Raw genomic sequence first — 18,459 nt, 5'->3', positions numbered from 1 at the left:
GTCACAATATTGTCGGCCCATGTGACAAGTTTTAATGGAGAAAAGGTTACATTTGCATGTCTTCTCCAGTTCCATTAACATTTCCCAGGTGAAGCCCAGTAACAGATGAGCTGTGCTCTGTAGGAAATTGTGGATGGTTCTTATTTTTTCTTCTCTTCTTCTAGGCAAATATCATGCCTGACATTTCCTGAGAGCCCACACTATAAAACAGAGACTGCTCTAAGGGGTTCATGTATATTATTTCTAATCATCCCAACAATACGCCAAAGTGGGAATGATTATCTCAATACGACAGATGAACCCCTTGGAATGTACTAACATTACGTACCTCCCACGCCATGCAGTGGAGATTCGGCAACAAATAAGGCTACAGGGAGAGCTCATGGTGGAGCAGCACTTGGGTCGAGTCTGGCTACATCCAAATAACTTTGTCCACTATGCCAACCTGCCTCCAAAGAGTAGGGGGATGGGGAATTGTTTCAAAAGCCAAGTCTTAATGCTCGGCTTTTACTCTAAGCTAAAGCAGTGTCTCTCCTTCCACTTGAAGTTCTTCAAATAAGTATGATGTCCAATTGAATGCACTTAAGTGAAAGGTTATGAGGTTTTAAAATTTATAAAAATAGTACTGTATAAATTTTAAAAGAAAACTCTATCCCTTGTTGCAGTCTTAGAATACCAACTACTAAAATATATCTGTTAATCAGTTACCAAGCACTCTCATATATATTATTTTATGTAGTCATTAAAAAAAATCCCATGACAGAGTTGGTATTATTATCTACATTTCCTAATTTTTTATTTGTTTTTAATTAGAGAAGTTTTAGGTTTGGAGAAAAATCATGCATAAAATACAGAGCTCCCATATGCCATGCTGTTACTAACACTTGCATCGGTGTGGTATGTCTGTTACAATTCATGAAAGAACATTTTAACAATTGTGCTATTAACTATAGTCCATCATTTACAATAGGGTTCACTGTTTGTATTGTACTGTACTGTTTGGTTTTTAAATATTTATTTTAGTAACATATATACAATCTAAAATTCCCCTTGTAACCTCATATCTGATTCATGGAAACCAAGGCCAGCAAAGACTGATGGATTAGCCTGTATTTAAGGGCTATGGGGACAAAACCAGAACTTAAACCTGATTATTTTCATTCAGTAATCAGGTGTTGAGAGATTTTTGAAGTGCTCGGTCAACAAAAATCACCGAAACACAGTACATTTTTAGACCAGTGTTTTTCAAGCGTGGCTCTAATGACACTTCTGGTCAGATAATCCTTTGTCGTCGGGGCTGTCCTGTGGGATGTCATTGTAGGATGTTTGGGAGCATCCCTGGCCTCCCCCCACTAGATGCAGGAGCACACTCTACTCCCCAATTGTGACAACCAAAAATGTCTTCAGGCATTGCCAAATGTCCCTGGGGGAACAAAACAACCCTGGGTGAGAACCACTGTTTTAGACATTGTTTATGCTAGGGGGGTCCTTAGCATCTGTTCTAAGAAACTGAAGAGAAGCCTTTAAATATCGTGTTCCCTGGGGAATGCTGTTGAGAATAAACCGGAAGTAAACCTAAACCGGAAGTAAACTGCCTAGAGACCCAGTCTGTGACAACCCATTCCTGGAAAGCTGGTTTTGGGCTAGAGGAAAATTAAATTATTTAAAACACTAACCGGTGTCTTTGCTCTCATCCTGCTCTCTGATACCCACTTTCCTGTTTCACCCCCTCCTCCCTGTCCCAAAGTCACCCACTAGTGAACCCCCCATCTTCCCACCACCCTCCCAGCTTCTACCAACATACCAGTGGTGCCAGACTCTCTCTTTTGCTATGGGCAAAGTCTTTGCCCTCTTGGAGCTTGTTCTCTACTGAGGTGCAGTGGGGTTGGTGGGGAGAGAGAAAACAATAAATAATAGTAGTAATACAATAGAAGACATTTTCAGATACTAATAAGTATTGCAGATGAAGTAGCACAGTGAGCAGACATGACTAGAGGGGATGAGGCTTCTCTGGCTCAGAGCTGCAAGTAGGTCCCTTCTCAGAGACATTTGAGCTGAGACCTAACAGAGAGAAGCAAGAACCATACAAAACTGGTTCTGGTTTTGTCCCCATAGCCCTTAAATACAGGCTAATCCATTAGTCTTTGCTGGCCTCGGGAGGAAAATCCTCCCAAGAAGTGCAAACACAGGCCTGTGTTTCCAAGGGGAAGGAGGCATGGTGGGGAGGTTAATGAAAGAAGCCTAGGAGCGTGTGGTGATAGAAGCTGCCGGAGACTGGCAGAGCCACATCTGTGGGGCCACACAAGCTGGTTTGAGGAGTTGGATATTTTTCTAATGGCCTTTTGAAGTCCCTGGAGGGTGTTGGGGTCTGCTTCAGTCATCTGACAATCGACAGACTGAGAGCCATAGCCCTTTCTTTCTCTGTAGTCCCCTCTAGAGCTGAGGAAACACTCTCCCTACCAAGATGCTTTCTTTGTTCATTCCTTCGAGTCTTCATTCTTTCATAAGTGTGCCCATTATGGACTGGGGAGTGTTCATGTGCAGGGGAACAAAGCTGACCAAAATGTTGTCGTCCCGCCCTCACAGAACATACCAGAGTGGGAGAGGGAAGTGGTGATCAGCCCTGGGCCCTCGTGACTGGAATTCCAGACTGGGTGCTGCATAGCTGGGAGGCAGGGAAGTCACAAAGAACCCGAGACCGGAGTTTGAGCAGGAGGCCCTGTTCCAGATGGCAGGGACAGAGGCGGGAGAAAGCCCTGTCAAGCACCAGTGCGGCCAGCACAGAGAGCCAGGGGCAGGTGTGTGACCAGAAGGTGGTGAGGCAGGAGACAGCCGGGTCCAGTAAGGCTTTGCAGGCCCTGGGAATTTTCTGGTCTTTATCCTAAGGACAATGGGAGCCACTGAAGGCATTTTAAGCAGGAAAGTGATCTCACTGGATTTGTGAGTTTCAATGTTGTAGGTAATGTGGTGAAGAGGGAAGTGACAGGCATGGTTGGCGGGTTAAAGGTGGATGACTGTGTTTGAGGGGGCTGTAGTAGGGACAGAGAAGAAGTTTGGGATTCCACAGATATTGGGGGGAGCTAATTACAGCCTCTCTGTTGACCTGTGAGTGAGGAGCTTTGGGAGCTAACAACGAGGAGATCATTCATGCCAGCTTCCTCTTTTCCTCTTCCTTTTGCATCTGCAGCCGTGGAGATGGGAGCTCCACTGTTATATCCAATCATAAGCTGTCAGCCTGGTATATGAACCACAGAAGGGGTGCATTGCTAGAATTCTCTTTCCAAGTCACACTCTCCGATTAATAAAAGCAATGCCAAAGAAAGTGAAAAAAAACTTACCTATTAGTTTAACAAAAAAAAAAAGTTTTAAAAAGAGGGGATGCCTTTTCCAGTTCAATAGAAAAGGACAAAGCACCACCAGAAAGGGCTCCTGTGGCAGGAAGAGTTGCAAGAACTGAGGAAGGGAGTGCCTTCTTTTTCCTGGGTTCACCAGGGAGGTTCCGTGCTTGGTGAGGGCATCTCCCCAGCAGCGACTGCGCAGGGAGAATGTGCACGGCTACAGTTTGGCCCCAGTCAGCCAGTAGAGCAGTGAGCAGGTTTTCCTTGCTCAGGGAACAGGCCACCTTGAGACACAGGACGTAGGGGACAGGTCTTCTCCTGGAGCTGTCACAGGGCCAATTAGCCAGCTTCAGCCCCCTTGAATATGAGGACTTCCCACTGAATAGAGAGCTCAGTCCCAGAATTCGTATTTTCGCAGATGCCTTTTCTTTTAACAGAATTCACTTTTAATATTTCATCTTTTGCTCTGTATTCTGCTGAGAATTGTCTTATACTTAATGTTTTTAGGACATGAATTCCTGACACACATTTTCATCCTTTTCATCCAACTAATCTAGTTTCTCACAATTGATTCAGTGTAAAAGATGTGTAAAGAAAATAAGGCTGTGCCTACTAAAATAATTTCATGTTGCCAACCATTAAGCATTTTAATTCTGTAGACAAAAATTTGACATGTTTGAATCAGGAGAAGTAACAAAAGGACAGGGTGATTTTCCAATAACAGAATAGATTATCAGTATTGAATTCCAGCATAGCTTAAACCACAAAATATGTGTTGTGTCTCTATTATGTGCAAAGGCTTGATTCAAAGCAAAGTTAAATCAGTACATGTTGAAGTTCATTTTTGAGGTAGGTTGGCCTGCACTAGCAGTCAGTGAGAGCAAGGTGCTTGGCTGGTCATCAGGATCCCTGGGCTCTGGAAACCACAACACCCCTCAGAAATGTGAAACATGTAGTCTGGTTTCAGACTGTGACAGTTGCTTTAACTCCCTGTTTCTGTTTTCTTCATACTAGTTATTTTACAGCAAATTTGATGAAGGAGCACATATGTTTTCTGCATAAGATAAAAGCACCAAAAGCAGCATTATATCCATTTAGTCATTCAATCAGTGACCCCAGGTGTGCCGGTTTGAGTGTATTATGTCCCCCCAAACACCATTATCTTTGATGTAGTCTTGTGTAGGCAGATGTATCAGTGTTGATTAGATTGTAATTCTTTGTTTCCATGGAGATGCAGCCCACCCAACTGAGGGTGATGACTCTGGATAATTTCCATGGAGGTGTGGCCCCACCCATTCAGCATGGGCCTTGATTAGTTCACTGTAGCATTATATAAGCTCAGACAGAAGGGATGGGCTTTCTACAGCCAAGAGGGACACTTTGAAGAACGCACAAGAGCTGAGAAGGGAGGAGCTGCAGATGAGAGACAGTTTGAAGACAGCCGTTGAAAGCAGACTTTTGCTGCAGATAAGCTAAGAGAGGAAAAACATCCCAAGGGCAACTGAGAGTGACATTTTTGAGGAACTGAAGCCTAGAGAGGAACGTCCTGGGAGAAAGCCATTTTGGAACGAGAACTTTGAAGCAGACACCAGCCATGTGCCTTCCCAGCTAACAGAGATTTTCCGGATGCCATTGGCCATCCTCCAGTGAAAGTACCTGATTGCTGTGTTACCTTGGACACTTTATGGCCTTAAGATTGTAACTTTGTAACCAAATAAACCCCCGTTTTATAAAAGCCAATCCATTTCTGGTGTTTTTCATTCTGGCAGCATTGGCAAACTAGAACACCAGGTGATCTGGGTGACTATGAATGGATTGCTCTGTGATTTATGTTTCAGACAGCAATTGGTCAATTAAAATCCTGCTACCCAAAATAGCTGCTAGGGCCTACCTGTTTGAATCACCCAAAGAGAAGATGCACGTGGCTCTCTTAGTTTTGCTGGGACATCTATGAATCTGTAAATACCAATAGCACACACCTGTGTGAAAGGCTGAACCAGGAAACTCATCTCTGGTTTGCTCTCCCAGAAATCACTCTGGAGGCAGAAGCTGTTGCAGACAAGTAAAGCAGTATAAGAAACAATTAAGTCAAAGCAGCCTAGGGCATACGATTACCTGCTTTAAATCATGTAATAGAGCACAGGCAAAGGGAAGAAAATTTACTTCACAGGGAGTTGAGGGGGAATTCAAATTCCTGTAAACAGGGAGATTCCTAAATCCATGAGCAAGCACAAGCCCAGGACAAGACACAGGCACAGCAAAGATGGAGAGGACCCTGCTCTGCACATTTGCCTCAGGCTTGTCTCTGATACAAGAGCTAAACTCTGCAGGAGAGGACCAACCAATGCACAGCCAGTTTTCAAATATGTCAGTGGTGATTTTTGCATTGATTTGTTCATTTTTGTTAACTCCTGTCACTCAAGGAAATCTCTGTCATATCACTAGCTGTATAAAAACTTAAGGAACAGACAGCTCAAGGACTAAATTCCAGAATTACCACCTTAAAATATTAAAATATACAATGTGCAGCAAAAGATTACCACACAAACAGAGAAACAGGAAATGTTGCAAATAACTAAATGCAAATAACTGAAATCAGAAATGAAAGGGAAGACATTACTACCCACCCTGCAGAAATAAAAAGGATTATAAGATGATCCTATGAACAACTGTATGTCAACAAATTAGAAAACCTAAATGAATTGCACAAATCCTAGAAACACACAAACTACTACACTGACTCAAGAAGACATAGAAGATATAAACAGACCAATAATAGGTAAAAAGATTAAATCAGGTATCAAAAACCTCCCAATAAAGAAAAGCCCAGCATCAGATAACTTCATGGTGAATTTTGCCAAACATTCCAAGAAGAATTAACACCAGTCCTGCTTGAACACTTCCAGAAAACTTAAGGGAAGGAAACATTCTTTGGCCCCTTCTATAATGGCAACATCACCCTAATATCAAAGCCGGATAAAGATACCAGAAGAAAAGAAAATTAAATGCCAATATCCGTTGTGAATATAGATGCAGTAATCCTCATACTAGCAAACTGAATCCAACAACACATTAAAAATAATTATACAACAGGATCAAGTGGGATTCATTCCATGTATGCAAGGGTAAGAAAATCAATTAATGTAATATACCAGGTTAATGGAATGAAATGAAAAACAAAATCATGATCATCTCAATTGATACAGACAAAGCATTTGACAAAACACTGCACCTTTTCTTGTTAAAAACACTTAGAAAACTAGGAATAAAAAGAAACTTCCTCAATGTAATAAAGGCCATGTATGAAAAATCCACAGCTAACATCATATTTAATGGTGAAAGACAGAAAGCTTTCTAAGATCAGAAACAAAGTAAGGATGTCCAATGTCACCACTGTTATTCAGTATTTTACTAAAAGTTCTTGCCATAGCAATTAGTCAAGAAAAGGAAATACAAAGCATGCAAATTGGAAAGGAAGAAGTTATACTCTCCCTATTTGCAGATAACAGGATTTTATGTATAGAAAATCCTGAAAAATCCAGCCAGAGCTAAAAAAGTAGTGTTTCTATACATCAGTAATGAATTACCTGAAGAGGAAATCAAGAAAAGATCCCATTTATAATAGGAACTATAAGAATCAATTATTCAGAAATAAATTTAACCAAGGATATAGAGGGTTTGTACACAGAAAACTATGAAACATTGCTAAAAGAAATCAATAAGACCTAAACAAATGGAAAGACATTTCACGTTCATGGTTTGGAAGACTAAATACCGTCAAGATGTCAGTTCTATCCAAAGCAGTTTACGGATTCAACATAATCCCCCCCTCCAAATATTTCCAACAGCCTTCTTTGCAGAAATGGAAAAGCTGATCATCCAAATTAAATGGAATGGTAAGAGGCCCCGAGTAGCCAAAGTCATCTTGAAAAAGAACAAAGTTGAAGTTCTCAAACTTCCTGAATTTGAAACATATCACCAAGCTACAGTAATCAAAACAGCATGGTACTGGCACAAAGGCAGACATTGAGAACAATGGAATTGAATTGAGAGTTTAAAATAAACTCTCACAGTTATGGCCTTTTGTGGTTTGATAAGGATGCCAAATCTACTCAATGAGTAAAGAAAAGAGTCTTCAACAAATGATGCTTGGAAGCTGGGTATCAATATGCACAAAAATGAAGGTGGACCTTACACTATATTCAAAAATCAGCTCAAAATGGTTCAAAAACCTAAGTATAAGAACCCAAACTATAAAATGCCTAAAGGAAAACATAAGGAAGCCTACTCAGGACCTTGTGTTAGGAGATGGCTTCTTAGTCTTTATATCCAAAGCACAGGCAACACAAGAAAAAATAGATAAGTGGGACTTCATCAAATTTAAAAACACTTGTATATCCAGAGACCTCATCGTGAAAGTAAAAATACAATCTACGGAATGGGAGAAAATATTTGGAAACAACATATCTGATGAGGATTTAATATACAGAACATAAAAATAAATCCTACAACTCAACAATAAAAAGACAAACAACCCAACTAAAAAATGGGGAAAACTCTTGAATAGACATTTCTCCTAAGAAGATGTACAAATGGCTAATAATCTCATGAAAAGATGCTTAAGATGGTTAGCCGTTATGGAAATGCAATTCAGAATCACAATGGGATACCATTTCACACCCAATAGAATGGCTAATGTTCAAAAAATGGAAAAATAAAGAGTTCTGGAGATGATGTGAAGAAATAGGAACACTTGTTCCTGTTGGCAGGAATGTGAACAGTCCAATCACTGTGGAAAACATGTTGGCTCCTCAGAAAGTTAAGTATAAAATTACTATGCTCACAATTCCACTTCTAGGCATATCCCCAAAAGAATTGAAAGCAAGGGCTTGAACAGATATTTGCACACAAATGTTCATCGTGGCATTATTCAAAATTGCCGAAAGAAGGGCACAACCCAAGTGTCCATAAACTGATGGATGGATCAACAAAATATGGTATGTACAAATAATGAAATACTATTCAGCTGTAAAAAGGAATGAAGTTCTGATATGTGCAACAACATGGATGAACCTTGAAGATATGTTGAGTGAAATACGCCATACCCAAAAGGAGAAATATTGTTTGACCTCACTGATATGAAATAATTAGAATAAGCAAACTCATAGAATCAGAAACTAGAGTACAGGTTACCAGGTATGGGGTTAGGGAATGGTGAGTTATTGCTTAATAAGTGCAGAATTTCTGTTTGGGGTGATGGAAAATTTGGGGGAATAGGTGGTAGTGATGATAGGACAACATTGTGAATGTAATTTATACTGAATTATATATCTGAATGTGGTTAACTGGAAATTTTAGGTTATATATATGTTACTAGAAGAAAAGATTTTAGAAAAAAAATAGAACTGTACAACACAAACAGTGAACCCCAATAAAAACTATGGATTATTATTAATAGTATAATTATAATAATATATTTCATTAGTTGTAACAAATGTACCACACTACACACAGTGTTAATAATAGGGGTATCTTTATGCATGTATGGGAGGTATATAGGATTTCTGCATATTTTGCATGATTTTTTTGTAAACCTACAATTTATCTAATAAAAAAAGAAGATGGGCTTGATATATGCCCTATAAACTGTTGCCTAATACAGCAATTACCATTTGATCATTAAAATACACTAAAACAAATTCTTTACTAATCATTTTCCTGAAGCATGTGCTTACCTAAATTCATCTTAACCATTCAGTGCCTTTACATGAAAGTTCTAATTTTAATTTTCAGGTATTCTTTAGTTATTGATTTAATTTGTATAAAGAATGTAATTCTAGGAAACTGCTATTACAAAAAGAAAGGCTGTGCTGTCTCAATGTTGTAGAGATGGTTTAGAATCATGCAACAAAAGGAAATTAGATTAATAAGAAAAATGAGCTCCACGGTTTTTAGTCTAAATTGTTCTCTATCACGATCACATAGTCAAGAATGCAGTACTTTGTTCATTATCAGCAATCACTTAAGTATATTTCATAGCAAATGTATCACTGTGCTAAATATCCTTTTAATACTATGAACATATTCACTTAAGATTTTAATGTAAATGCATTAAATTCTTAATGCAAATTAAATTGAACACTTTATCTTTCCAATAAAAACCAAGCCAATTTGAAAGGTATATTTCCTATTGTCTTCAACTGCCATAAAGGGAAGGAGCAACAGGTTTTAAGGCTTGCTTGACAACTTCTACCAGTTGTCATAAAGGAAAGATAAAGAGAATAGGTTTAGAATCTGTGAAGAAACTTTTAACCTTTGTCTGTTCTCCCCATATCCCATTTTTCATGACGACTCTTCTCTGTGACAGCAGTAACCTGGCATCAATAGGATGTATGCTTTTGTTTCTGCAGTAGTAGAGACAGGTGTTTGCAAACTCTTCTCATTTCTCTTTCATCCTGTCCTTCGGGTAAATAGTACCCTTTTGTGGCTTTGGGGTCACCTTTTTATCTGTGGTCTCAGAGGTTGCTTTTTTTTTTTTTTTTTTTTTTTTTTTAAATTTATCTGTTACTAATCAGAATGCAACCATACAATTGGCCCTGGCAGGACCGTGTTCTAACAGGTTGAGCTGAGTGATATCACAAAAGAATATTCATTTGCATAATGAGACAACCAAGTTTCATTTTTCTTAAGGTGCAATGGACAAGTGGCTTCCTGGAGTAACCCAGATATAAAAAGGAGGACACAGAAAAGACTGTACAGTGCATAACATTTACTAACATTGTGTGAATAAGCCAAGTTCTTTAAATAAATGCTTTCTTTTTACAGACTCCTCATTTTGCTTAGCTTTTATCCTTAGAGAATCATTTAGGGAATCCACTTATTTTTAAAGAGGTGGTTATGATAAGAATAATAACAATCAGAATAACTGCAATGACATGTTGGATAGGACTTTTCTGGTTTTATTTTCTTTTGTCTAGTAATTTGACTCAATACTGTATCTGAATCAGACTGTTGAAATAATATATTAGAAATTAAACATGGACTTAAATTATCCATTTTAAATCCACATAAATAATATATATATTAATAAAATTGTGTGCCATTTTAAAGGCTATTTTTCATAATCTATGTAAACATGGCTTCACCTGATACATTTAAGATCATTTAAATATATATATATATATTCTATATATAGTATATATGTGTGTGTACACTCTGATATACTTCCGAACAATTTACTCAAGGCAGTCTTTCCAAAATCATCTTTTAAATGGTCATGTGTGTAAGAGAACCAGAACAATGATTTGTGAATGTAGCCCTGTAAACTCTGAAGTGCATTTCATAAATGAGTTCACCGTATGTTAGCAGCCTGGTAGGGTTTCTCTCTCATATTCTCCTGCCTTCTTTTTGTTCAGAGAATTCGGATGGAGAGACCCGGAACTGCCCGAAGTGATCCAGATGTTGCAACATCAGTTTCCCTCTGTCCAGTCCAATGCCGCAGCCTATTTACAGCACCTCTGTTTTGGCGACAATAAAATTAAAGCTGAGGTAAGTGCTCCTTGAATTCTCAAATGACTGGAGCTGAATTCTTGATGACTTAGGTTATTTTAAGAGTAACATTGAAGGGAAAACAAATAAGAACACTAAAGTTAAGCCTTCAAAATTTAGACCCACATTTAATACACAATCAGCATTTTTCATCTAAATAATGGTCAAGCCAGTGCATCCATTCTCCTTTCTTTTTATATTGGAATACTGAGGAATAGAGGACCGAGGACAAATGCTAGCTCATCAGAGGTGAGATCATCAAATGCTATCCTTTGGGGATGATTCACCTGGAATCATGTGCGGCTCAATCCTAAAGGATTACAAAGCATCTCTTGTTGTCTCCTCAAATTACGACAGAATTGTTACAGTCAGTATATGGTATAGCCTCTTCTTCCTGGAAAACTCATGAATAGGAAGGAAATAAACTGGCTTTGTGTTCCAAGCAAACATTTTGAGTCATTTACAAAGATACCAGTGTATTTAATACAGATATAGGGGTTCCATTGAAGAGTCTTTTGTGGGCACCCACCAATTAATCATTATTAAAGCATTCAGAGTCTTTGGAGTACTTTAATGTGCATTCATTGTGGTATACGATATTTCTGAAAGATCACAGTGGTCACTGCAGCTACCTCTAACATTTTTTAGACAAGGGACAAGCATTTGCATACAAGCAGCTGAGGAATCAAAATTTTTAAAAAATTTTATAAGCTATAAAGAGTCATCTCTGTAGCATGTAAGCAGTTTTGAAGATGAGTCTAAATTAGCTCAGAAATGGAATGAAATCTTCTGAAAATATAATTGCAATTTATTTTGGATTTTGCTTGCTTGCACTGGCATGTATATAAGCTATCAGCTTTTCATAATTTTTCTCTCTCTCTTCCACTGGGATCACAAAGACTTGGCCCGTGCTCATTCTTAGAAAAAAAATCATATTTCTTTATGGAATGAACATAGAACAGTGGTTCTCAACCAGGTGTGATTTTGACCCCCAGAGGGGGTGTAAAAGTGCTTTGGTTGTCACAACTATGAGGGTAGCAGAGAGTACCCTTGACTTTTAGTGGGTAAAGGCCAAGGATACTGTTAAATATCCGACAGTGCACAAGACAGCCCCCCGAAACAAAGGGTTGTCCAACCCAAATGTCAATAGTGCCCAGGTTGAGAAATCCTGATATAGAATATCGTCCAACTAAGATAAATTTAAAACCTCAAAAAAAAAAAAAAAATCAACTGTTAAGGTGTCCTAATAATAAGTTCAAGTTATGTGACTCCTGTCCCAAATGGAAGTTTTCCCTAGTCATTCTCTACCTTTAATAAAAGTAAAAATGCCATTCCAAGCGAGGGCCAGATTTCTGATGACAGAATCCCCCACCATCAGATTTTGAAGACTGCCCCCTTGAGAGTTTCTTTAAAGGTCATGAAAGATTTTCATTCCACTGTGGGCCTAATGTTGGTTCAGGAGGGTTGTGGGCACCCCGCAGAACTGGGATGGACCCCTTCCAAAAGTTGATCTGGATGTCGAGGTGGATGATGCTGCAGACTCACAAGAGGGTATGAAAAGATGTATTCCTCATAAATTGAGGCTTTCTGGGGAGAGTGGAGTGGCTCCCGAGCAGATCTGAAAATGGCTTGTGGGAGCAGGGGAAGGAGACTGACCTGGGGTTTATTGTGGTGTTTAGGGGCTGCGCTGGAGTGAGGGCCCCACACGAGCTGGGGCTTGAGTGGTTCAACTTCCTGCCAGTGCCAAAACAGGGAGCACCTGGCCTTTCTTATCAGTTTGTCTAGATGTGGGGCAGAAGCGGAAGGGGAAGGTGCGGCTTGACATCTGTCAGCAGTCAAACATCAAAAATGGAGTCAGGCTCCTATTACAAGGTCAGTGGATACCTGGCTCTGCAGAAATAGTGCCCAGGCTGACCTTGAGACCTCTCAGTTGTGGTGATGTCCTGACCATCAGCTGTGGACTTGTCTGTGGCTGCATCAGAAGCACCCCCAGTGCCCCGGGCCAGACAGGAGGCTGTGCAGTGATGGGGTGAGCAACCCCTACCTCAGCGTCAGACAATGTCGCTTCCGATGCGAGCTCCCCAGTCTCCAGCAATGTGACCTTGAACAAGCTGAGGGTGCTCTCAAGCCTCTTTGTATGGATTAAATGACTTACTATTTCTTAGTAGTAACAAAGGAATATTCATTCATTCCCCTTCTTTATGTCCAGGAATATAGTTAAGACTCTTAAGTTACTATTTAATTTTTTGTATGTGTGCATTTGTGTTTGCTGGCTTATTTTTTGATATGCTTGTCCTTGAGGTTGTCTAAATCACCTCTCACTGCTTGGAGAATCTTCCAGCAGCTGGCACTTAGAGAAAACGGTTCATGTTATTGAAGTCAGTCCTCTGCTCCAACTCCCAGCATCACCAAACATGGCCAGAAGCTCATGGGGATGGTCCCCTGGGCTGGTGGGGCTGGCATGAGAGAGAAGAGAAGGGCGAAGGAGGGCATAAGGCAGGGCCCTGATACCATATTGACCAAATGACAGTGAAGTTAGTGAAAGTTAGCCAGAGGATCTGGGAAAATGCAAAAGGCCTTAAAAAAAATACATTGGGGAATCGGGAGTTTCCCTTTCTCTCTCGCCCTCAGTTACACAAGGAGGCATGCACACATGCACACATGTACGTGAGAACATACGTACAGTCCCTCCGGAGGGGACTTTGCAAACACCCGCTTTGTTCTCTGATCCTAACTCTGGTACTAAACTATCAGTAATTGGTTCTACCTTGTGACGGATGGCTGCCTGTCATGTTTTCATATACAGATATTGATTTTTGTAATTACCTGTTGTCCAAATACTAATCTTGCAGGCACTAGCCTTTCCAAATTTACTCAGTCTCCTAGTCTTTCTGTTGCATTTTATTGAATTGATTTAGCCCTTCAGTCTCCATTTCCTTATTGGTATTGACTTTGCTCGCACAATGGATAGGCAGAATTAAATCTCCCCTATGTGGAGGGGCATAAATCATTCCTTTCTCGTTCCTTATTACAGTGTTCTGGGCTCTGCACTTTTCATGGAATGAAGCCAAGAAATACATTTTTGTTAAAAATGATGCCAGACCCGATAGGTCCAATGTTGAGAAGCCGCCTCTGTGAGCCAGCAGGTGAAAGCCACACCTGACCTTCTCTGCGGGTCTAGGGAACTTGTGTTTGAGAAATGCCCTCACCCCCCACCTGCAGTTCCCCCCCCAGCTCTGAGTTGGAACTAAGGGTACCAAGGCTGGGCGTGATCTAGCTTGGCAACCGGAGAGACTAAGGAAGAGTGTGAGGTAGAAGAGCTACCTTGGAAAACTTGGAAGATCAGTGATTATGAAATGGCCAAAGGTTGGGACAGGAGGGAATCAAAAAGGCAAAAGTTCAGATTCAGTTAGATAAGACCAGAAGACAAGCAGTTGAGGAAAAATTAAAGAGAATGGGAGAAAGGGAAGGATAAAGAGACGGTCCCAACTACTGCCAAGAAACACAGCAAGTTTGTGCAGCTCATTTCCTTGGGTCAGTGAATACCTGATATGTAGATGTGTCACCCTGCTTTAAAGCGCAGAAGCATGATTGACACAGATGGATGTCAGTGACATCTGAACTAAGTCTACCATCGACACCGTCTTCTAAATTGTTGGCAATGTCCCAATAAATTAAGCTTGGGATAGAGGAATTGTTAGGCATTGAAGCTTGCTCGTGTGTGCTCTACAGACAGACATCTTTTAGGAGGTACATGAATACTGAGAACTCTGTAGCAATCTTCATAAATAATTTCTTCATTCTCTCTGAGAATTCCTGGGTTAAGAATATTAAGAACATCCCTTTGATTTGGGGGTAATATTACGTGCTTTTTGCAAGGTCAGATGATTTGAGTGTATTTATGTTCCACTCTCCTGCATTTTCCCCATTTCTTGTGCACACACAGTTAGGTGTGAAGACAGCACCCACATATTCACACCTGTTCAGTCATTCACAAAGAGAACCACTGACAGGCACTGTCCTCTGTATAGTGATATTCAAGATAATGTGCTCCCTAGAGATAAAAAAAAAATAAAGAATTTACACCTCTTCAGGTGGCAAAAAGGGATTATTTTTAAAATGTGTTTTCTTTCATACAGAGGACCATTCCCTTAACATGCCTTTTTTTTAAAAGCTCTGACTTTATGATATGATGTTGCTACATGAGACGGTGATCTGGCATTCGGTTCCCCATGATGGAAATGGTGTGTGGCCACTGCTAAGCCAGATTTAATTCAGAGCTTCAACCAGATTGCTGCTTGTTATATGAAAAATTAGCTGCAGCTGTCAAATATGTCGCAGAAGTGTTTGAAGATCATGTGCAATAAACTTACACAGTCCTGAGATAAGAACTGTTACTTTAGGAAACCAATGCTGATTTTTTTCCCTAACTCCTAACACATTTCTTCCCAATTATCTTATCATCCTGTCTTGTATAAAGCATGTTTGTTTTTAAAGAAATGGAATTCTCAGTTCTAGTGTAAAAGGGAGTTTATTGAAAGCCTTGCTTTGTGTCAGTAGTGGGATCCAAATAACAATACTATCTATTTCCTACCTTTAAGGAACCCGCAACCTACTCAACAGACGATATGTAAACAGGCAGTGCAATGTCATGTGTTAAGCACAGTGGGAAGTTAAATCCAGAGCCTGCCAGAGTACAGACAAGATGCTTATAACCCAGCTTCTGGGAATCAGAGAAAGCTTCCCGTTCCCACAGTGATAGCTACACTGAATTTTAAATCAGAAATTGTCAGAAGAGTATAACCTAAGGGGTATGCACTATGAATTGATGAAATAGGGCTCATATTTAAGGATATCAATACTTAGAATTTTCAGTGTATAAATGTATATCTGTATGTGTGAGCAGATCCATATGGTTTCAATATATTTGTATCACTTCTAGTATTTTTCTAAATTGGCATTATCTATCCTTAATGATGCTAAATATAAAATGAAATTGCTGTCTGTGTATAAAAATACATGTACCTTTTCCTTCCCCCATAATTTTCATTTTATTCAGACCAATTTAGGACAGTTGCTATGTTAGAAAAAAAATCACAGACTCGCCCCTGTCTACTAAATTTAAATTGCACCATAGTTTCTGCTTTATTCTTCTTTCTAACTCATGAAGTTCAGGAATAGGTGCTAGCCGTCTCTCAGTTGCCTATCTTTGAATCGTTTCTTCTTCTCTTCATTATAAAGTGTTCCACATTTTTTTTGCAGAAGAACCTGTGTTTAGTTGGTAGATATCCACAAACAGCATAGTGTCAAATTGATCTCAGGCATGTGCACCCTGGATGCTCTACTACTTTCTAGCTCAATGACCTTGGCCAAGTTGCTTTATCTCTCTGAGTCTCAGTCTCCAAACCCGTAAAATGGCATGTCTGCCATGGAAAATCCGTATCACTGCAGGGAGATGGCATATAGTCTGCCAACGAAGCGAGAGCAGTTAAGAAGTGTGAGTTATTGTGTCTTTATAGTATGTTTTGCAGATATAAATGAAGGGAATTTTTTTTAATAGTTAGTTGTGCCAGTTTGAGTGTATTGTGTCCCCCAAATGCCATTATCTTTATAGTCTTGTGTGGGGCAGAAGTTTTGGTGTTGGTTAGATTTGCTTGGAGTGTGCCCCACCCAGCTGTGGGAGATAATTCTGATGAGATGTTCCCATGGAGGCGTGGCCCCGCCCATTCGGGGTGGGCCTCGATCAGTGGAGCTATATAAATGAGCTGACTTGGGGGGAAGAAAGGGAGTGCAGCTGGGAGTGATGTTTTGAAGAGGAGCAAGCTTGCTAGAGAGGAACGTCCTGGGAGAAAGCCGTTTTGAGGCCGGAGCTTTGGAGCAGATGCCAGCTGCCTTCCTAGCTAACAGAGGTTTTCCGGAGGCCATTGGCCATCCTCCGGTGAGGGTACCCGATTGCTGATGTGTTGCCTTGGACGCTTTGTGGCCTTAAGACTGTAACTGTGTAGCGAAATAAATCCCCGTTTTATAAAAGCCAATCCATCTCTGGTGTTTTGCATTCTGCAGCATTAGCAAACTAGAACATTAGTGTAAAACCAATCTCATAGTTTTGTGGACAGGTTATTTGTATGCATTACGATTTCTTTGTGTTTTTCATCGTTCACATTTTGTAATCTCTTACTGTCATCCAGAGGAGGCTAGAAGCACACATTGTGTGTGACTCTGTGCTGGGTCATTGTTTAAACACAGAGATTGGACCCCTTTATGGATTGGACCCCTCAGTACGTTAAAATTCTTTTGGGAGGTTACAAAGAACCATTCCCACATGCTGATATCAGAGAACACATAAACAGGTCCAAATACTTAATATATTGATAGTATATGTAAGTGGACCTAACTAATTTGTACATATTCATCTTGGACATCACAAACACAGAGGGTAAGGGGTGGAAGCAACAGTAAACAAAGACACAAATCTATTATATGTCAGACGGTGATACTGGCTACGAAGAAAAATGAGTGCTTCTCCTGGCCCCAGACATCAGCTGAAGAAAGATTTCAGCAGGTATCACTTCCCATTAGGAAACAAGTTAATATTTACCAGGACCAAGTTCAGAAAAGGCCCAATTCTTGATAGAAGACTCTAGTCTCCCTGGGGGCAGGAGAGGCCCATGACTTCAGGACTTTTTCCGTTGAGAAATTGAACAGCAGGACTGGGAGAGGGAGGGAAACTAAATTGGGGGGCAGTTGGGCCTACGATGGGAGGGAAGGCGGGTACAGGGGAACACCCACAGAGATTGTGGGAGACAGCAGAAAAGAGAGACCGGCCTCCCATTGCCTGCTTGGCTGTCAGCGCAGCCTCTGAGCTAGTGACTTGCCTCTGTCCTACCAGAGCAGAAGGCAGTGGTGGCACAGGAAGATGCTCAGCCCTAAGGAGCAAGGACTGGATTCCCTCAAGTTTAAGGTCCCTTCAAGGAAGAAGGACCGTGGCAGGGTCACAGAGGAGAGAAGAGATGAGGGTGTGGGCGATTCAGACACATTCCCGTAACACCGTGGCGGTTAGTGGAGAAGAGGCGTGGGCTGCAGAGTGGGGCGCCCAGCTGGGGGGCAGCAGGCAGCTGTAGCCCACCGGAGTGTGTTGAATGGTGGCCTCAAAAAGAGAAGCCCGTGTTCCAGCCCCTGAGACCTGTGAATGTTTTTCCTTATCTGGTAAAAGTATCTTGACAGATATAATTGAGATCTCGAGATGAAATCACCCTGGATTTAGGGTGGGCTCTAACTCCAGTGACAGGTGTCCTTATAGGAGAAACGCAGAGATTTGAGACTCTGGGACCCAGGGGAGAAGCCCATGAGAAGGCTGAAGAGATTGCAGTGAAGCCACCACAAGCCCAGGAACACTGGGAGCCCCCAGAGGCTGAAAGAGGCCGGGAAGGAGGCTCCCTGGAGCCTTCACAGGGAGCGTGACCCAGTTGACACCTTGATTTCAGACTTCTGACTTCCAACTGTGAGAGAATAAATTTCTGTCGTGCTAAGCCCCCAGCAGCCCTTGGGGACCAAAACACCAACCGACTCCACC

General features: G+C 40.8%; 1 protein-coding gene across 5 annotated transcripts in view; it reads left to right on the top strand.

The window, feature by feature from the left end:
- The window catches only part of CTNND2 (catenin delta 2), a 1,032,924-nt gene that overhangs the window by 747,699 nt on the left and 266,766 nt on the right, over positions 1-18,459 (top strand). For all 5 annotated transcript variants that reach the window (XM_037798888.1, XM_037798890.1, XM_037798887.1 and 2 more), the window contains one exon: positions 10,754-10,886. In XM_037798888.1, the coding sequence (XP_037654816.1) occupies positions 10,754-10,886 (133 nt within the window). The remainder of the gene's footprint in view (positions 1-10,753; positions 10,887-18,459) is intronic.

Source organism: Choloepus didactylus, chromosome 11 (assembly GCF_015220235.1).
Source record: "Choloepus didactylus isolate mChoDid1 chromosome 11, mChoDid1.pri, whole genome shotgun sequence".
Classification (NCBI taxonomy): domain Eukaryota; kingdom Metazoa; phylum Chordata; class Mammalia; order Pilosa; family Megalonychidae; genus Choloepus; species Choloepus didactylus.
This window is presented reverse-complemented; position numbering and strand designations above follow the sequence as displayed.